At 50.8% G+C, this 20,444-nt stretch overlaps 1 protein-coding gene across 3 annotated transcripts in view; it reads left to right on the top strand.

Moving 5' to 3' along the window:
- The window catches only part of TDRD5 (tudor domain containing 5), a 1,858,625-nt gene that overhangs the window by 1,573,216 nt on the left and 264,965 nt on the right, over positions 1-20,444 (top strand). For 2 of the 3 annotated variants that reach the window (XM_078643699.1, XM_078643690.1), the window contains exon 15: positions 12,267-12,398. The exons of the other annotated variant lie outside the window; for it this stretch is intronic. In XM_078643699.1, coding sequence (XP_078499825.1) covers positions 12,267-12,398 — 132 coding nt within the window. The remainder of the gene's footprint in view (positions 1-12,266; positions 12,399-20,444) is intronic. 3 annotated transcript variants of the gene reach the window in all.

The raw sequence follows: 20,444 nt of genomic DNA, 5'->3' as shown, positions 1-20,444 counted from the left end.
TGGTCTTTGCCGCCTTCTTGACAAATGTAGTTACCCGGTTTCAAGTCGGTCAGAGTATCACCCTGCCTACTTTTTTCGCTTCTCTTCATACTTTCAAGTAGGAGGAGAGATTCCATCACCTGAACCCAAGGAGAGCTCTATCGTTCTACATTGATCGCACCAAAGACCATCGGGTGGACGATGAGCTCTTCATTGGGTTCACTGGAGCGAAAAAGAACAAGGCTGCAGAGAACGGGACTATCTCTCAACGGATTATGCTCTGCATTAAGATGTGCTACGCATTTAAACAATCAAACAGCATTTGTAAAGCGCAACACTGTCACCCCTAGGAGTATCTGAGCGCTGTGTTTCCGTCGAAGAGCCATATCTTGAGTCTCTTTCTGAAGTCTGCCAGCGAGGGGGCTGTATGAAGCTGGGCGGAAAGGTCGTTCCAGGTCTTCGCAGTAATGTAGGCGAAGGAGCAGCCACTGCTGCTGCTACGACGGATGGGGGGGGGGGGTTGCCATGGCGAGTGAAGAGGAGCCCAGTTGTCCAGCGGGTTGGGGTAAGTTCAGTCAATGGTTGAGGTAGGAAGGTACTAGATTATGGAGGGCTTAGTGAGCGTGCATGAGGATCTTGAGCTGGCATCTTTTCTGGATGGTGAGCCAGTGGAGGACTGTCAAGTGCGGGGAAGATATGAGTTTTTTTGAGGAGGTCCAGCATGAGTCTGGTTGCAGCACTCTAAATGGTCTGGAGTCTTGTGAGGAGCTGGGTGGAGATGCCAGCATAGAGGGCGTCGCAGTAGTCGAGGCGGCTGATGACGAGTGCCTAAATAACCGTCTTTCTGGTGTTGGTTGACATCCATCTGTAGATTCTGCGGAACTTGTCATTTCATGGTCAGGTGGCTGATGCTGAGGTTGTGTGCATGGTTGATGTGGGTGTGGATCCGAGTTCTGCAGGTCACCGGCTGTGGTGCCATGCAGAGGTGTTCTTCCCGAAGATCAGTACTTCAGTTTTGTTGGAGTTGATTTGGAGGCAGTTGTCTCAGCCATTTGGCTACTTTGGTCATGGCATTGCAGAAGTTGGGTTTGGCATTGGAGGATCAGTTGATTGTCTGCATAGAAGATTATATTGAGTCCGTGGAATCTGACGACGTCTGCAAGGGGGGTCATTTAGATGTTGAACAGGGTGGGGCTGATGGATGATCCTTGTGGCACGCCGCATATGATGTCTTTGGGTGCAGAGGTGAAGGGAGGCAGTCGGATGCTCTGTGTGCGTCCTGTAAGAAAGGAGCAGATCCACTTGAGGGCGTGTTGCTCTATGCCTGTGTTGTAGAGTCTGTTGGTGAGGGTGTTGTGGAAGACTGTGTCGAATGCCGCGGAGAGGTAAGAGGTCAAAGAGGATCAGGGCCACAGTCGAGGAGTGTCTGATATATGTGTCAGCAATCAGCACGGTCTCAGTGCTGTGGTTAGCACGGAAATCTGATTGAGAGGCATCCAGTAGGTGATTTGGTGAGCTGCAGGCTGATGTCTTTCTCAGGAACTTTGGCAGGATAGGGGAGCTGGGAGATGGAGCAATAGGTTTTGAGATTGTTGAGGGTCAGCTGAGGCTTTCTTTAGGAGGGGTCTGACATCCATTTGTTTCCATCTGTTTGTGAAGGTTGCTGTGGAGAGGAAGGTGTATGCTGATTGGGTTTGTTGCAAGGTTGTAGAGGTGGTAGTTGGAGGGGTCAATGTGTGCCCTGGTTTGGATGACTTGATCTCTGAGGTGGTCAGAGCGGTGACCAGGTGGTGATGGTTTGGCTGGTGTTAGCTTGTTGGTTCAGCTCATCAGGGTAGAGGGTGGCAGGTTAGATGTTGAAATTGCTGTAGATGTTAGTGCTGTGAAAGTAGTATGAGAGTGTCACAGAGTTCTTGGGAGGGGTGGATGGTGTTCTCTTCGGCTGTCTGGTTAGAGAATTCATTGACTATTTTGAAGAGTTCCTTTGTGTGGTTGGCTGCGGAGTCGTTGCGGGTGATGATGGCTACTTTATTGCCTTCTTTGATGCACCAGCGCTAGTTCTAAGGGCTGTTTTGTGAGCTGATCTGTCGGCGGGGTTCTTGGTGGTGTGCCGTAGTTTCTCCAGTTGGTGGCAGTTGCCCTAAGTGGTCCTGAGTTCTGGGGTGTACCAGCTGGCAAGTTTGGAGCTTAAGTTGGATTTTGTACATTTCAGTGGGGGCGACTGTCAGCACAGTTGTTGATCCAGGCGGCGAAGTTTGGGCGGCCTGGTTGAGATCTGTTGAGACCTCCGGCTGGGAGGTTGTGAGGGCCTGTGACCACTAAGTTTCTGTGTCCTTGCTCCAGCTGCGGTGGGAAGAGATCTGACCCCTGGTGCTGGTGTGCTAGGCGTCGGTGATGGTGGACTGTATGAAGGTGTGGTCAGGCCAGGTGTGTTCGGTGGTGTGGCTGAATTTTATTCTGGTGTTGGAGGTGAAAATAGGGTTGAGAGTGTTTGCATCTTTTTTTTTTTAAGTTTTCAAAAACCTTTATTGATTCATTGTACGGTACATCAGTGCAATATGCAATCGGCAAATCATGGGATACATTACATCGGAAATGTACGGCACCTTCCCGTAACAATGCATTCCAAACAGTAATAACCCAACTTCCCCTCAAGTGTCCTCAATGCCAATGGAAAGCCTTTCAGCACAGTCCAAAACTTAATCCGGGTAGTATATACACATGTGACGTGGGTGGCAGAAAAACGTGCAATACTGATGGATTTAGGCAATACCATGCATAGGTAATAATAATACCAGTACATTGTCCCTCCCGGGTACCATACCAACTTTTCGCATAAATGGAGTAAACAGACATATCATCCCAAAAAATGTCTACCTTATTCTGACATCCCAACGTACATAGCTTCCACCGAATCCTTGTCCCTTATGAGGTCGGTGACCCAATCCCATGTTCCGTGGCATCTGTGGTCATTGCATTAGTTCTCTCTACCTCGGCCTCAGAGGTTGCTTCCTGCTGTAGTAAATAGGCAGTGAGTGGGCCCCAAATGTCCCTCGGTTGTGACTTAGTGGGTAACATTTCTGCATAATAGCCCAGATTGTCTTGCCATATGGTCATAGTGTGGACCCAACACTTAAATTTGGGAGCACGTTCCCTTCCCCAGCGGCAAGCCACATGACGCTTCGCTAGAAGCAGTGCCATAGCTAGAAACTTTTTCTGTGGTGTGTTTATGTTCTGTGACAGCCCCAAGAGGTCCACTAGCGGGCATGGGTCTAGGTTTACTCCGAGCATGCGTGAGAGCCCCTCAAATGTTTGCATCCAGAAGTTTGCCATGTGGGGGCAATTCCATGCCAAATGTAAGAAGTCCGCCCCCTCTCTGCCGCACATAACGCATCTGTCATCTTCTCGAATATGAAGTATGTAGTGCCTGGCCGGGGTATGCAGAAATTTAAAGTGTATGAGGCGCAGTCTGCTGTTACCGGTGATAGCTTCTGTATGTAGACAGCTACGTTCCCATTGCTCATCCAATAACGGAGCTTCCAAGTCCTTGTCCCATTCTTGCCTGGCTCTAATTACGTGAGATGGTGCAGCTGTCTGCGTATGTTTGTATAGGGGAGACACAGCATGCCTAGGGGGGTCTGCTTGCAGAAAAGCGTGCAGTGGATCTAGTGTAGCCTGTTAGTCGGGGAACACAGGAGTGGAAGCCTTTACACTCTGACGGAGTCGAGTATAGAGGAAAGTGTCCATTGTTGTTGGTGTGTGCGTGGCAAAGAACTGTTCCACGGTGCGGAACTGCCCTCCCTGGTACAGATCCCCCCAAGTGAAGTATTTAAGGCCTTTGAGCATCCTACGGCAAATTGCTTTGCATGTAACTTTCAGCAATGGATTATTCATCACAGTCATGTTAGGGGAGTATAACATCGGGGACTCCAGCTTGTGGGCTATACGCTGCCACGCCACTACGGTGCAGTCCACAGTAGATGGATCTCGTCCACGCTCCTTTACCGACGTAAAGAGATAGGCCGCCGGAGGTGTCGGGGCCATGTAGCCATCCTCAACTGCCAGATGAGGCATAAAGGGCGACGGGTGGAATCAATACAACGCGAAGTGCGCCTGTGCACAGTAATAGTAGAATTCAAAGTTAGGCACATCGTATCCCCCTTGATGATAGGGCAGCATCATCGTGCGCAGATTAAGGCATGCCTGTTTCCCGCCCCATATGAGTCTTATGAGTTGTGTCTTAAGCGTTCGGAAAAAGATGCTACCTGGGTGATACGGTATATTAATAAAGAGGTACAGCAGCTTAGGCAGTAGCACCATCTTGATCAGTGAGATCCTTCCCGTCATGGACAGTGGCAGTCTCAGCCATTTGGTGATATTGTCAGTAATTTTGTCCATGGTGGTGCCATAGTTCGCTCTCATAAGAGTGTCCTTATCCCTGGTAATTTATATGCCCAGGTACTTAAGTTCCTCCGTCTCTCAGACCAGTGGGTAGTCGAGCTGATGCGGTTGGGTATTGTCAGTTAGGGGGAAAACTGCGGACTTAGACCAATTAATTTGTATTCCCGATATAGCCCGAATTTAGTGATCTCCCTCAGTATCGGGTTCAAATTATCCTGTGGTTTATGCACATATAATGTCATATCATCCGCATATAGCTAAATAAGCAGTTGTCTGGCAGGATAGATCAAAGCCTTATCATTGTGGTGTTGGCGCATTTTAGCCGCCAGTGGCTCAATGGCTGTGGCAAATAAGATGGGGGACAGAGGGCATCCCTGACGCGTACCTCTGGAAATGGGAAAGGGAGAGGCTCTAGCTCCATTCAGGAGTGCCGATGCTACTGGCCGACAATAGAGCAATTGTATCCATTGGAGGAGGGACGTGAGCATTCCCATGCGGCCCAAAACACCCAGCAGGTAGTCCCACTCCAGGGAATCAAACGCCTTAGTAACGTCAAGAAAAACCACTACTGCAGCACAGTTGGGGTCTATGTCCTGCAGGACCGCAGCATGGGTTCTGAGGTTATGCGCCGTGGCACGGTTCAGGATAAATCCCGCCTGGTCAGGCAGTACCAAGCGTTGCATTAGTAAATTGAGTCTGGTCGCCAGGACTTTAGCGAGTATTTTCATGTCGCAGTTCAGCAACGATAAGGGCCGATACGAGTCGCAGCATAGCGGGGATTTCCCCGGTTTAAGTAGGGATGTGAGTAGGGCCTCACGCATGGTTGCTGGCAAGCATCCCTCCTCTCGCTCTGCGTAGTAGACCTCTATGAGAATGGGGGCTAATATAGGGGCATATACTTTATCAAATTCTATCGGCAGCCCGTCAGACTCCGGGGTGCGCCCTGATCGCATCTGCATGATTGCATCTGTCATTTCATCCAATTCCAGATCTAGGTTTAGGAATTTCTGCTGTGTGTCTCCCAACCATGCCAATGCAGTATCTTCTAGGTATTTCGTCAAGTCTAATGGGGCCCCTCTCTGGGAAGAGTATAGGTCACTATAGAATTCTCTGAATGTAGTGAGTAGGTCAGGGAGGTTCCTGTGTGTGTTGCCCTGCCCATCCTGTATCTCCATTACGTAATTAGAAAATTTAGGAGGTCTAATAGCGGTTGCCAGAGCCTTCCCTGGTCGATCTCCCTCACCATACACCCTAGCCATATGCGGTTTACCCCGAAATCTACTCTCTCCATCTGCCAGGTCCTCATATTCTGTCAGCATAGTGGCTCTAATTGCGTGTTCGTCGGGGTTTGTGTTAATGTCAGTTTCCAGCTGTTTAAGTTTCTTTTCTAAGTTGTCGAGGTCAGTACGCAGTGCTTTGAGGATCCCCCCCGCACCCCCCTCGCCCCCTTAGCAATGCACCATCCCCGGGCCGGAACTTTAAAAGCTTCCCACACTGTGGTAATGCTAGAGACAGACTCTATATTTTGCTTAAAGAACTTGCTCTATTTCCGCCTTAAATGCGGTGTCGTGTAGATACAGAGGATTGAGGCGCCAGCTTCTATAGGGGGAGTGCTGCAGTGGGGCCATCAAGTCCACCTTGACCGGAGAGTGGTCAGAAAACGTGCGGGCTAAGTGCGTCACCTGTCGCAGCCAGTGTGCCATTCCAGCAGATATGAAAATATAATCGAGCCTTGGCCTTGAGGTGTGGACAGCTGAGTAGTGTGTGCCCTCTTGCCCAGTTGTGTGCATATGCCTCTAAGAATCCACTAAACAATTGTCTGCTGTAAGTTCCTGCAAAGTCCTACATGAGTTAGTGTAGTGCGCTGGGGAGGCATTGAACCTGTCGAGTCGAGGCTGTATGGCCGTATTAAAATCCCCACCCTAGATCACATAGGTGGTACCTATTCCCTGAAATGTATCCCATAGTCGCAGGAGAGTACAAGGCTCATCAGTGTTAGGGCCGTAGTAGTTGGCGAAGGTTACATCACGGGAGTGTAGTCTCCCCCAGAGCAGACAGTACCGCCTGCCTACATCCACCTCCGACCCGCCTGGCACAAACGCAACCCAGCGCTTAACCAAAATTGTGACGCCTCGGGCATAGGTAGAATAGGATGCAAAGCAGCGGTATGAAGCCCATCTCGAGGCAAATAGGGGCTGAGTCGTAGGGCATAAGTGTGTCTCCTGTAGCATTGCAACCGCAATGTGGTGCCGATCTAAGCATGCTAGTACTTGTCTTTTCTTTCTCGGGTTACTGAGTCCCCGCACATTCCACGACAGTATCTTAAGTCCCTGTGTGTCACGTGTGCCCTCCACCAGAACCGTAGTAACAATAGCCTATATTCAACCACGCTAGCACATACAATAGTAAATGATTAAGTCTCACTTTGGCATTTGAGGCATTCCCTCCCCCTCACACACCGGCTTCCCCAACTTGCCGGGTACATAAGCCCCGCCCACCCAAAAAACCTGCATAATGCAACTCTTTCTGTCCCTTCTAAACTAGTCTGTAGGGGGGTATGCCCTCATGGGGAACCAGGGGTACACGACCCACCCACTACCCTCCATGCTTTCACCCACACTGGGTGCCGTCTTGCGTCAGACAGTCACGGTGGGACGGGGGGCAGCTTGCCGAGCAAATTACAGAAATAAAGTGTAATGAACAGTTGAATACATCACCCTCGCGGGTCAGTCTTCCAGTATCACAATGTCCGGGAGAACCTCAGAAGGTGCGGAATGAGTAGGGGCATCAGCCAGGGTCTGATAGAGGTGAATGAGATCTGGAGCAGTCTTGTGTCTAGCCGATGCTGCCTTGCGGTGTGGTTTAAGATAGTCCTCGACCTGCTGTGGGTTTTGGAAAAGATGTTGCTTCCCTAGGTGAGTAATCTTCAGTTTCGCTGGGTACAGCATGGCGTAGGGAATTTCCTGCGTCTGGAGCTTTTTCTTGACTGCGGAAAACTTGCGTCTGGCGTCTTGAACTGACTGCGTGAAATCTGGGAAGAAGGCTAATGTTGCCACGCGTAAAGCCGCATCTCTGTCCGGATAGTTTAGAAATCGGGCTATGACCGGTCGTGACGACGCTCCCGGAGGGGGGCGTGCTGCCAGATATCTATGCACCCGCTCCACAATGAGGTGTGCTGAGAAGTGTTCCCTTCCGAATAAGTCCACCACCAATTTTTCAATTAATTCTTCCATTCGGCCTGCATTGGTGGATTCTGCAAGGCCTAAGATGCGTACGTTGTTCCTCCGGGAATGCGCTTCTAAATCATTTTTTTCGGCTATAACTGGAAGCAGCATGTCCATCTTCATGATATACCCTTTACTAGTGGTGGCACTATCTTCAAGGTCAGAGACCCTGGTTTCTGCCTCCTTAATGCGCTGTTCATGCTGATCAAGTTTGTTCACTACAAGTTCATTGTATCCATCTTGGCGTCTATGGATTTGAGACTGCTTTGCATCCCTATTAGGAGTGTCTTCCAATCTTCCTCTGATTCTTCCATGCCCTCAGAAGTCGCAAGCTCCGTTGGTTGTGATTTGGGTGCTCTGCGTGTTTCGAATGGGATCTTGGATTGTTTGGGCTCTGTGCGCCCCATCTTGCAAGTTCGTAGGCCCAGCGGAGGGAGGGGTTGCAGCATAATAGCAGTCAATTGGCTCCCAGTCGTAAAATAATTAATACAGGATGTCCGTAAGTAATGCAGGGCAGGCTGCTCCAATTAATGTTTACTTCAAGAGGGGTTCCCTCCGTTGCGGCAGGGGCATATGCTGAGGCGCCGCCCCTATACCCAGCAGGGACGTTCACTGTCTCAAAGCATCGTATCGTCGCGCCCCAGCAGGAGTTGCTGTCTTGGGCTATCCTGGGTAGCCTTAATGTTGATTAGCAGAGTCTGCGGGCTTCTCAGGGAGTATCCGGAGCCGGGCCTCCAGGCGAAATGTAAAAAGATGCTGCGTAGCGTGTGGGCACGGTGGGGGAGGTTTGCGGCAAGCACATAAGGTTTGTGCCTGGTCTTGCTCTGTGCTTTGCACCTCCAGACCAAGCACCGTACGATCTCTACAAAATGGCCGCTGGAGCACAATACTGCTGCAAAAAGGTTCGGGTGTACTGGCATGGGGGCCCAAAATGCAGTCCTGCCCCAAGGTGGTGCGGGTGGTGCAGTTGGGGGCGGTGCGCGATCGTAGTTATTGCAGAGGTGGTGGTTTCCCACTACTACGGTGAGCGCTGCGGTGAAATCAGATGGCGGTCAGGCCCCCACGTGAATGCCGCTGAATCCGCCAGGGAGATCCGGGCCGAGGAGTACCCCGTGTTAGAGCGGCATGTGCGAGGTTCCTTACTTGACTGCTGGACCGATTTGGGGCTCCACTACACAGCGGGCCCGCCGCTGCCAGCCGTGCGTGTCCCCGCTGCCAGCACCAGATCCCCACAGTAAGGCGAATCGCCGCCAGCAAATGGTCCCGATACTGATAGGGGGGGAGGGTATCTACGCTTCAAACACCGGCTCCTCGTCACCCGCCTTCCGATAGAAGTTCGTGGGGGGCGCAGATCGTTCCCGCCGCCAGTCTCCTCACAGAATGTTTCATCCCTCCCGCTGCGGCCTCTGTCTCACCCAGACATCACAGCCGCCTCAGCATCGCCTCACCAGGTCCCTGCTGCCCGCTCTAAATTGCGACGGTTTGCTCCTCTGCAGTCTGGCTTGCTAGGCAGGCCTATGAGGTATCTTTAGAATTGGTGGAGTCTCAGGCATCTTCCGGTCACTACTGCTCTTACACGATGTAGGATGGGCGTGAAGGATGTTATTCTGCACGGCTGGGCTGGAGCCTCCCTGGTGAGTGGCCATCTTGGTTGTGCGCCACCTAGTGCCACTGTGTGTGTGCAGCTTTGTGCGTGGGTTCAGTGATGAGTTGGGTGAGGCCGATGTTCAGGTTCTCCAGGAGGGTGATTGAGTTGACGTTGTTGGGGTAATCGATGTGCAAGTTGAGGTCGCTGAGTAGGACGTAGTGGCGAGAGTCGATTGCTAGGGGGGCAGTGAGGTTGGGGATGTCATCACAGAATGTTGCTCAGGGTCCCGGGGTTCTGTTGACGAGGGTGCCTCTTATTGTGGTCTTCGTGTTAGTTTGTAGTAGAAAGTTGAGGTGTCCATGAGATGTGTGTTGTCCTTGGTGATGATGCATCTTATGGTTTCCCTAAAGATGATGGTGATGCCTTCGCCTTGTTTGTTGGCACAGTCACAGTGTATTATCTTGTGGCCTTCAAAGGTAGCAGTGGCGATGTCTGGGTTCGAGGAGGGGTTGAACCACGTTTCAGTGATGAAGGCAACGTCTGTGGTGTCCCAGATTCCCATGGTGTGTTTGCAGAGTGAGTTGGTGTTGAGCAGGATACAATGGAGCAGTTGCGGGGTGCTCTTTGTCAGGAGTCGTGCGGGATCTTTCATAGGTTGTCACAAGAGAAGAGGCAGTGTCGGCAGCTGACGGATACTTTGGTAGATCGTGGGGAGGTGGAGCCGCAGCTGTTTTGGCATCCGAGGTCCAGGTACAAGAGTTCCATGCCTGTGTACCGTCGGGAGGTGGTGGCCTTCATCAGTGGTCCTGGTAGGTGGTCCTAGAAGCAGACTCCTTAGGTTTTGCGACTCCATTCCACCAGGGACAAGGCTGCTATTACTGTATTGACACACAGGGTACCTGTCCTGGACATCTGCCAAAACGCTACGTGTGCGTCCCTCCCCACGTTCACAAAGCACTATTGCAGGACAGTCCGGTCTGTTGAGATGGGCACTTTTAACTTTCGGTTCTCTAAGATTTTCTGGTTTGAGCAGTCCTCAGACCCACCTTGAGATATTGCTTTGGTATCCAAGCTAAGGTGAAGAATATGAGACTAGAAGTCTCTATCAGCAGAACAAATTACTTATCTTCTGGTAGAGACTCTATCCAACCACAGATTCTCCACCTACCCACCCATCCTCCACGTTATGCGAACTGGGCTCTTCACCCTAAAGATCCAATTAGACACTGCTGACTTGTCAAACATTGTTTTTTATTTGTCTATGTGTTTTTGGGGCAGAAATAGTATGCGTTCCAGCCATCCCACCCCCCTCCCGCCACCACCCACCTCCCCCCCCCCCCCCCCCATACCAGCCCCCCTCCCCTCAGCCGAGGTCTAGCAACAGACAGCCCAATCCTGGGGCATGTAGTCAGCCCTCATATGTGCATATTTCAATTACCAGCACCACCACCAAGCTTGCCCGGGAGTAATAGCCTGGGGAATATTCTAAGTTGAGGAATCTGCAGCTAGATAGAGTCTCTTCCCGAAAAACAAATTACAAAGCAGGGTGGTGTGAGGTAGTTGATCCTGTGTCAGGAGGCCCTGTGTCTTCAGACACAACTGCAACACCAGGAGATTTTCTTGCTGGTTTGCCACTTGGAGGGTGGAGGGGGCTAGTCATTGCATCTTGGTCCAAGTTATTTTTGTCTCCAAGAAGAGTGAATCGATCTGTTGCTAAATGCCATAGCCAGCGCCTTGAGACCCCACGTTTTTGACTGCATTTCTTATAAAAAATGCTGACTTTATTATATGAAATCCTGCAACTTTGAAGCTTGCGACCTCCAAAATACCTCTTATTAATACTGGACAATACACTGGACTTATAGCTATACAGTCTTTCTCTTGCACTAACTCATTACTTTTCAAACCAAACTTGGGTTATTGTGAGATTTTTCTTTAGTTAGCAAACCTTCAGTTCCACTAGCATATAGATCAACTACATTCTCCAAAAGCAGCTTAATGATTGAGGAAGAACAATCTCAACTCTTCATACAGTTTGAGCTAATAATTTTTCAGATTTGAGATCTGAAGACAGAACCCTTACTTAAGAGTTGGTATGCAGTGCAACGTTTCTGCTAATCTTCCGCTATTGAGCCACATTTCACCATAAACACATATATGCACAAGAGCTCAAACTAAATCAGTTCCTAAATTGATAGGATTATTTTATGATGTGAGCTAACTGTATTCAGTGATTTTCTCCAAGCAGTTTGTGTGGCTACGAACTCAATTGCTATGGGGTTTCATTTGTGTTGAGTAGTGGGGCACATGCTGTGTTAGAATTAACAGCGACAGAGCCTCATCTACATCACATTTAAAGCGACTCATTCTGGAGGGTTTTCAGTCATGAGCTTGTGTGCTTTCCTTTATGTTTGATCCTCCTTACCTTTTTTGTTTGGATGGAGAAAGCTGTGCTGCTTGGCTCTGTCTGGGGAGTGTGCACCCCAGCCGAGAAGTCTTCATAGAAAGCTGTACTGTTTTTGACCCATTAACCACCTCGGCACTCAAATGACCATGACCATGCATGTGCACTGAGACCTTCCTTTGATGTGGAATGAGACACATTGCGGGGCTCTGTGGTAAGGAGGGACCACCAAGTGCACCTCTATTTCTTAAAGTAACTGAGGACCTCTTCCAGGGCTTTTGAGAACTGACAGTTTCGGCAGCAAAGTCATTATAGCACAGGGCGCAGCCCTTTTTCTGTTAACTGCAAAGGAGTGCAGCATATCGGGCTCCACAGTATTGTTAAACTATTCTGCAGTCCCCTATGGCCGTGTTCTTCACCCCCATCCTTGAGGTGTATGGATGCATATGCTTACACTACGTTGTGTATTTGTTGCTTGTATGCGCTTTATATGTTTTGAATGCATGTGGAAAATAAACAGTGCATGTGGCTAGACCCATAAGGTCAGTTATTTGGTCCTGTGATTCCAATATCTACCCTTTTCCACCCCTAATCTGTTGTTATGTTACTTTTGTTCTTGCACCTTTTATACGCTGGACAACTCACAATGGATTGCTCGATTTCTCTCCAGGAAGTTCCTCTTACCCAACAGCACAATGACATTTGGAAAGAGCCGAGGAATGGAACCCCATATGGTGCTGCAAGCCCCGTAGGAGGGCAACAAAAACCAACAGCTGTTTCTGAATCATTTGACCCATCAGAGGTAAAGCAACTTACAGACCTGTAGTGAGGTACATTGGTGGGCTGACCATCAGTGCTTGGTTTGCATTCATACATTTCACAACCTCTACTGCTTTCTCTGCTATTTGTCATGCTTTCTTTGTGTTCTACTAGGCTTCCCCTCCGTCATTTTGGTACTGCTAAACGCTAAACACTGTAAAGTCCTTTCTAACACTTGCACCTCCACCCCTGCATGCATCCTGACTCAAGGTGAACCCTTTTTGTCATGCCCATTCCTGCCTCCTCGCTCTCAGGAAGGTGCCATTACCTGGGGAATTAGATGTTACCCATTATCCAGTCCTTGCCCCGCTGCAGGGTTCTAGCACCTACTTTTTATTGTATTGGTCAGCATGCTTTCCTATTGACATTTGTATCCCTGGTGGTTTTCCATTTATTGTCACTTCTCTCCCAGTCCTTTTTATGGTCTGGTTTGGCAGAGCAGCTGTGGCCAGACAATTATGTGAGCATTACTAGAGATGGGTTGTGGCTCCACCCACATGTTTTCATTAGGCAGACGTTGTGTGCTTCCACAAAAAAAGTGCTTGCCCTCCACACAGCTGTGATCTTTTTGTTTAGTTAACCATCTGCGTGAGCTTGCACTTCCTGGGGCACACACATGACATTGTAATGCTATTAAAGTGTCTTAGATAATTGGATAATTTATATTTATTTCTGACAGCAGCACAGATGGGAGGAGGGCAGTCATTAATTTACATAGATTGTTAGGTCTGGCAGCACAGTTCAACTGTCGCCTGACCTTTTAACCTCTACCAATATAATTCTACAGTTAATTACTTCTTCACCTATACATATTAATTCTCATGCTATTTACTTGTAATGCTTCACATTACCATACGTTATGTAAACAGTAGTCCTACGAATGATAAGGTAAGGAAAATATTAAAGAAGTACAATGAGATCTATAACATTGTGGTCCAGCTGGACAAAAATATTCAATATTTTAAATTTGCACAAAGAAGACAAAACAATAAAGTGGAGACACAAACACTGTAACAATTAGAAAAAGAAAGGAAACTCAGGTATTTCATGGTGCTTGAAAGAAATCAGGGGATTGTCAAGCATAAATTAGCAAAAACACCTGATCACTAATTAATAATACATAAAACAGTGTTAAGGTGTTGTGGAGTCCACAACGGTTCGATCCCTTACACAGAGGTACCAGGATCATCATCACGACTTAGTCATATTATCCTGAGATTTGTGCCTGTTAAGGTGGGGAGAGAAGTGGTGGAGGAAGAAAGGAAAAGAAGGGGGTTAAAATTAAGGAAAATTAAGGAGTAAAAATAAGGAACAGAAGAGTGACCATGCAGAGTAGAAGCTCATGGGCAATCATGCCGGCATGTTGATACTACACAGTATGTATCTAAGGGAGTGGCAAACGGACCTGATAAAGAGCAGTGCACTATAGCTAATTGTGAGCCAAGATTGGCAATAAAACTATACAGTAAGTGATCACAATAAAAACATGCACACAAGTGAGCTGATGCGCAAAAGGGTGATAGGTGTGGCATATCCTTAACACAAGGGACAATGCGCGATGCAATGCTTACCGCTAGCAAAAAGCTGTAGTAATCTCACAAGGAGTCTAGGATCAAAGGGGAAGGCAACCAATTGCCAACACTAAAGTGGGAAAATATAGCGGGTTTAAATTTGGAGTGCTGATGTGAAATAATCAGAAAGTTGAGCATTGCAGGGGACAATTCTTACCGTAATCGCATTCCGAAATTAATTAATTTAGAATTTGCCACATCGGGTAATCTGTAGAGGAAGTAAGAGGTATTACGATAAAGATACAGAGGTGCTACAAGCTCAGTAAACCTCACAATTGTCCAAATTACTTACCGATTAGCCGGCCAGGAAGGGCGAAAACTCGGCAGCAAAAGTGATCTAACTGAACAGGTCGACTGCGAGTGCTAAAGTGAAGTAATTGCAGGACCGGAGGTTAGAGAAAATCCACGAAGGTGTCATGTGACGGTGTGATGGTGCGATGTGAGCCAGTGACTAGGGAAGAGAAATTAGGCAGGCATATTGGTAGTAGAGAAAACGAAAGACAGACAATGAGCTAACATACGTATGATTAGCGGCAAGGCAGCCATAAACAATATCCTGGAATTTTGGCATCGCATACTTTACTGCAGCATACATTTTCAACTTTTGGGCAATACATCGACTGTCATGAATTGAAGCTGACTAAGTTTACATATTAAATGTGAATCATGGCATGGTGTGGTATGTGGATAAATGCAAAAGAACAATTGATGAACCTGATGCAGAACGATGTCATACCTTAACCCCAGTACAGAGATCTGGGCCTAAATCCATTGTTTTTTTGCTCACTATGCCGTTCTAGTTTGGACCCAGCCATATGCAAATCAGTCTTGACCCTGCGCCCAATGGGAACAGTCCAGCCCGAACTGCCAGGCCAGGTCCTCCCTGGACTGGAAACCAGCATCCTAGGACCGGTATCTGAGAGAAACAGGTTAGTGTTAGATTCCTTACCTTAGAATATCCCCAGGCGTCAGACTGGATCCAGAAAGTTTTCATCAGCAGTACCCTTGAGCGTCTGTAGGTGTCGTCTGCGGCTCCGCGTCTGCCGTCGACGTCGTCAGAGTATTTAGACGCCGCACTCGCGCGCTGACATCAGTTCTTCTTCTTTCCACTCCAGTAAGCACAGTTACCCAAGTCATTTTTTGACTAACTTTTTGGCCTATTTTTGCCTATTCTTTTCGAGTCGATATCTACTCCTGGTGCTGGTAGGGATGCCAGAGTTCAAGCCATGCGACGCCTGTCACCACCTGGTGTCGGTGACCGACCCCCACTGGCAGTGTCTCTACTGCCTCGGGCCGACCATGACGACAAGTCGTGCCCCGACTGCCGGGCCTTGACCTCGAAAACTAGGCGGGAGCGGTCCCGTATGCACCTCTAGATCCGGCAGTCTGCTCCACGCCTCTCGACGTCTTGGACGAGGAGGAAGTCGAGGGACCGCTCGAGGAGCCGTAGCCATCGATGCTCGTCGAGTCGCCACCACTCGTCGGGCTCGAAGTCCTACGGTAAGTCGAGGAAAAAGAAGTCGAAGAGGCGTCATCGCTCTTCTGACTCCCCTCACCGGTCACACGACGCGGCTGAGGGTTCGGGTGACACCACCCGCGCGGCTCCGTCGGAACCGGGGGTGTCGCATCTGGTCCCATACTCTCCGGTCCCTGGACTGCATGCGACTCCGGAGGAGATATATGACTTCCTTGTGGCCATGAGGACTCACTTCCCTTCGTTGAGGCCTGCTGGCGCGCCTTCGGGCCCCGCAGACAAGACCTCGGGCCTAAGCGGGCCGGCGGCTTCGGCCCAGGGGGATCCAGGCCTGGATCCCAGCCGACGCCGGTCGACCTTATGACTCCGCCGGCGCCGACCCAATTGGAGTCATTCCTGGCGCCGTCTTCGGACGCCGCCGCCTCCGGTTTCAGTCCGGGTCCGGCGTTGGGGCGGCACCGCTGGGCGCTGTCTCCAGCGTCGGTGGGTGAGCAATTCACCTATGACCCGGCTCAATCATTTATGCCTGTTTATCAGGACATGGATGAAGGAGAGGACTGGGAGGGGTCTGATGACCCTCTGGCACAGCAGCGCCAGTTAAGTCAGGACTGGGCAGATTAGTTGGGGGAGGCCAGTGGTCTGGACACATCGCCTGACACTGAATTCATCTCTCCTCCGTCTGTGGCTACAGAGGAGGGTGCCACTTATAGTGTGGTGTTGCGCAGGTCAGCCAAGGCCTTGGCTCTTGAGCACCCTGCTGCGGCCGTGAGGACTAATCTCCTCACCGAGGTGCTTCAACCGCCAGTAAGCTCTTCAGAGCCTCTGCTGCCGTTTGATGAAGCCCTCACGGACGTTCTGATGGGCACTTGATCCAAGCCCTCCACAGTGCCCCCTGTGGATAGGAAAGTGGCCTGACGCCACTGCCCGGCTCCGGGCGACCCCCACTTTCTGTCCGTTCACCCCACCCCTGAGAGCCTGGTGATCCAGGCCTCTACATCCCAGTCCGCATTCCCGACTGCTTCTACAGAACTGCAATCCAAAAGGTTTGATCAGTTTGGGAAGAAACTGTTCTTCTCATTGGAGGTTGCGTTCTATCAACACCGCTTGCCTTTTGGGCCGCTACACCCACTCTTTTTGGGACACGGTTGCGGACGTGCTGCCCCAGTGTCCGGAGGAGGACCAGGCACTTGCCGAGGGGTGGGATGCAGCACGCTACTCCATTAGATGTGGACTTGATACCACAGACTCGCTGGGCAGAGCGATTTCAACTACAGTGGCGATCCGTCGCCATGCCTGGCTGAGGTCCGCCAATTTTTCAGGGGATGTCCAAGCCACGCTCATGGACATGCCCTTTGATGGCCGTCGCCTTTTTGGCTTGAAGGACTCCAGGGCTACAGCCAAGTGCTTGGGCCTGTCGGGCCAGTGCCAGCAGACTTCTGCTTTTCGCCCCTTTCGTGGCCAAGGAAGGGGCGACCCCATGCGTTCGTACAGCCACAGGCCGCAGAACCAGCCTCAACGAGGTCGTGGACGTGGTAACTGCCATGGCGGTGCCGAGGGACAACGGCATGGTTAGTCCACAGCCACTCCCACAGCATCTGCCTCAAAGCCTTCCTAGTCCGCGCTTTCAAGCCCCTTCGACGCCAGTGGGGGACAGAGTCCGCCATCACCTCCTCCACTGGCGCTCCATCACGTCGGACAGGTGGGTGCTGCAAATCGTCCGAAGGGGCTACTCCCTCCCCTTCGAGGTGACCCCTCCAGCCATGCCACCGCAGTACATCCGCGTGCCAGGGGATCACTTGCAACTTCTGCAGGAGGATGTTATGGCCCTCTTGGCCAAGGGGACCATCGAGCACGTTCCTGGGCCAGAAGTAGGACGTGGTTGCTACTCTCACTACTTTCTGGTACCCAAGAAGGGCAAAGGGTACCTACTCCCTATCTAGGACCCCCGCAGCGTCAACGGCTTCCTCCGGAAGGAGAAGTTCAAGATGCTGACTTTGGCTCAGGTCCTTGCTGCCTTAGACCCCAGAGACTGGATGGTAGCGTTGGACTTGCAGGACGCATATTTCCACATCCCTGTTCTGCCGGCGCTACCTGCAGATCACGGTAGGCCACAAGCACTTTCAGTTTACGGTGCTACCTTCAGCCTGACCAGTACCCCCTTCAGGTGTTCACAAAAGTGATGACGGTGGTCGCAGCTCATCTGCGCAGATCAGGGGTTCCAGTCGACTGGTTGTTGAATGCGGGCTCGCCCCAGACAGTCGTCTCCCACCTACAGACTACGGCCAACCTCTTGCACTTTCTGGGGTTCTCCATCAACGTGCTGAAGTCACACCTGTGCCCCTCTCAGAAGCTCCTTTTCATCTGAGCGGTTCTGGACTGGGCGCAGTTTCTGGTTTATCCTCCTGAACAGCAGATTCTGGATGTTCAGGCTCTAATTCTGATCTTTCAGCCTTTATCCCGAGTTTCGGTCAAATTGACACTGCGGCTCCTGGGGCTGATGGCCTCCTGCATCCTACTGGTGCATCACGCCAGGTGGCGGATGCGGGCTCTGCAGTGGGACCTGAAGTTTCAGTGGGCACAGCATCAGGGCAACCTGTCCGACCACGTCCTGATCTCGGAGGGCACTGCGAGTCAGTTGCAGTGGTGGCTCACGAACCGCGATTCGGTCAGCGGCAGATCCCTGTCTCTTCCCCAACCAGAGCACACAGTGGTGACGGATGCGGTCACTCCTGGGATGGGGGCCACATGGGAGAGGCGGAGATCAGAGGCCTTCTGGTCTCCGGTGGACTCCCGGCTCCATATCAACCTTCTGGAGCTGACTTGCACTGAAGGCATTCCTTCCATCTGTCCGGGGAAGTGTAGTGCAGGTGTTCACGGACAACACCACTGCCATGTGGTACTGCACCAAACAGGGCTGTGTTGGGTCGTGGACCCTTTGTCAGGATGCTCTGTGCCTCTGGACATGGCTGGAACACCAGGGCGTCACCCTGGTGGTTCAACACCTGTCAGGTTCCCTGAACGCCAGGGCGGACGAACTCAGCCGCCGGTGCATGATGGATCGCAAATGGCGTCTGAACTCGGATGTGGCGCAAGGTCTCTTTGAGCAGTGGGGAGAGCCTTGGTTATATCTATTCGCCACCGAAGAGAACGCGCAATGTCATCAGTTCTGCTCGTTGGAATTTCCAAGGCGGCACTCGCTCGGAGACGCTTTTCGTCGCAAGTGGAGCTGCGGTCTGTTGTACGCCTTTCCGCCTATACCACTTCTGCCCAGAGTGCTGAAGAAGATCAGGCGAGACCGGGCCCAAGTCATCCTTGTGGCTCTGGACTGGGCCTGAAGGTGCTGGTATCCTGAGCTACTTAGCATGTCAGTCGATCCCCTGATTCGTCTGCCTCTTCAGGAGGACCTTCTGTCACAGCAGCTGGGGACGGTCCTCCACCCGAACCTGTCCAGTCTCCACCTACATGCCTGGAGATTGAGCGGCGACAGTTGAGGCCATTTGATTTGCCTCCTGAAGTCTGTGATGTGATACTGGCAGCCAGGCGTTCCTCCACAAAAACGGTATACGCCTGCATGGTGCACACCAAAGGCTGTGGATCCACTTTCTGCCCGCCTTTCAGAGGTTCTCCTCTTCCTTCTTTCTCTTGCCCAGTAGGGCTCTGCTCTGGGCACTATCAAAGGCTATCTCTCGGCATTTCAGCCTTCTTAAGGCTTCCTGATCAGCCTTCTCTTTTCAAGTTCCCTGTTGTAAATAGATTCTTTAAAGGCATCACACACCTGTTTCCCCCTGTTCCCTTCGTGATGCCTCAGTGGGACTTGAACCTTGTACTGACTTATCTGATGTACGCTCCCTTTAAGCCACTTCATAACTGTCCTCTTCGTCTTTTGACACTTAAAACTGCATTCCTGGTGGCCATCACCTCTGCCAGGAGAGTGAGTGAGCTCCAGGCTCTGTCTTCTAAGCCTCCTTTCCTCTCTGTCCATCTGGACAAGGTTGTTCTGAGGACTCGTCCTTCTTTCCTGCCCAAGGTGGTTACAGCCTTTCATATCAGGCAGTCCATCACCTTGCCCACCTTCTTTCCGCCTCCGCATCCCTCGAAGGAGGAAGAGAGGCTCCACCGTCTAGACCCAAAATGAGCGCTCTCCTTCTATCTAGACCACACACGCCCAGTTCCAGGTGGATGACTAGCTCTTTGTTGGTTACGTGGGCGCTAAGAAGGGACAGGCGGTGCACATGCGAACCTTCTCTCCGTGGGTCATTTTTTGCATCAAGGTTTGCTACTCCTTGGCGAAGAAGGAGCCTCCTGTCGGGCTGCGTGCCCATTCCACTCGGGCCAGGGCGGCTACTACTGCCCTGGGTCGGGGAGTCCCCTTGAGAGATGGCTTTTTCAGCCGTTCCGTTCTCCAGGACTTCTGGTGTGATCTTGGTTCGCAGACCCACCACCGGGGTGGAATTGCTGGGGTATCTATTCGAAGGTAAGGAATCTAACACTAACCTGTTTATTTCAGATGCTACCTTTGGTAACAATATATCTGTAAGAAACAGTAGTTAGTGTTAGATTCCTTACCGCCCCACCCATCCTCCCCATTCTGCGATCCGACATCTAGGGTTAAGGGATCTCCCTTTGAGGGCCCTAGTTTAATGGCACCAGTGTCGGTTTCTTGTATGGCTCTGCGTTCCTGGCGCGGAAAGCTATGTACAGAACTGACCTCAGTGCGCGTCTAAGTACTCCAACGACGTCATCCCGGCATTCACAACGACGGACACGGAGCCGCAGACGACGCCTACCGACGTGCAAGGGTACTGTTGACGGAAACTTTCCGGAACCAGTATGATGCTTGGGTATATTCTAAGGTAAGAAGTCTAACACTAACTACTGTTTCTTACAGATATAACGTTACCGAAGGTAAGTAACTTGTGCTTCGGGCTTTCAGCCCTCATCAGCCAGGATAGCTTGACTCCAGTGGCATGGAGAGCACAGGATT

Source organism: Lissotriton helveticus, chromosome 1_1 (assembly GCF_964261635.1).
Source record: "Lissotriton helveticus chromosome 1_1, aLisHel1.1, whole genome shotgun sequence".
In the NCBI taxonomy this organism is placed as follows: Eukaryota; Metazoa; Chordata; class Amphibia; order Caudata; family Salamandridae; genus Lissotriton; species Lissotriton helveticus.
The sequence above is the reverse complement of the archived record's forward strand: the minus strand, read 5'-3'. Positions and strand labels throughout refer to the sequence as shown.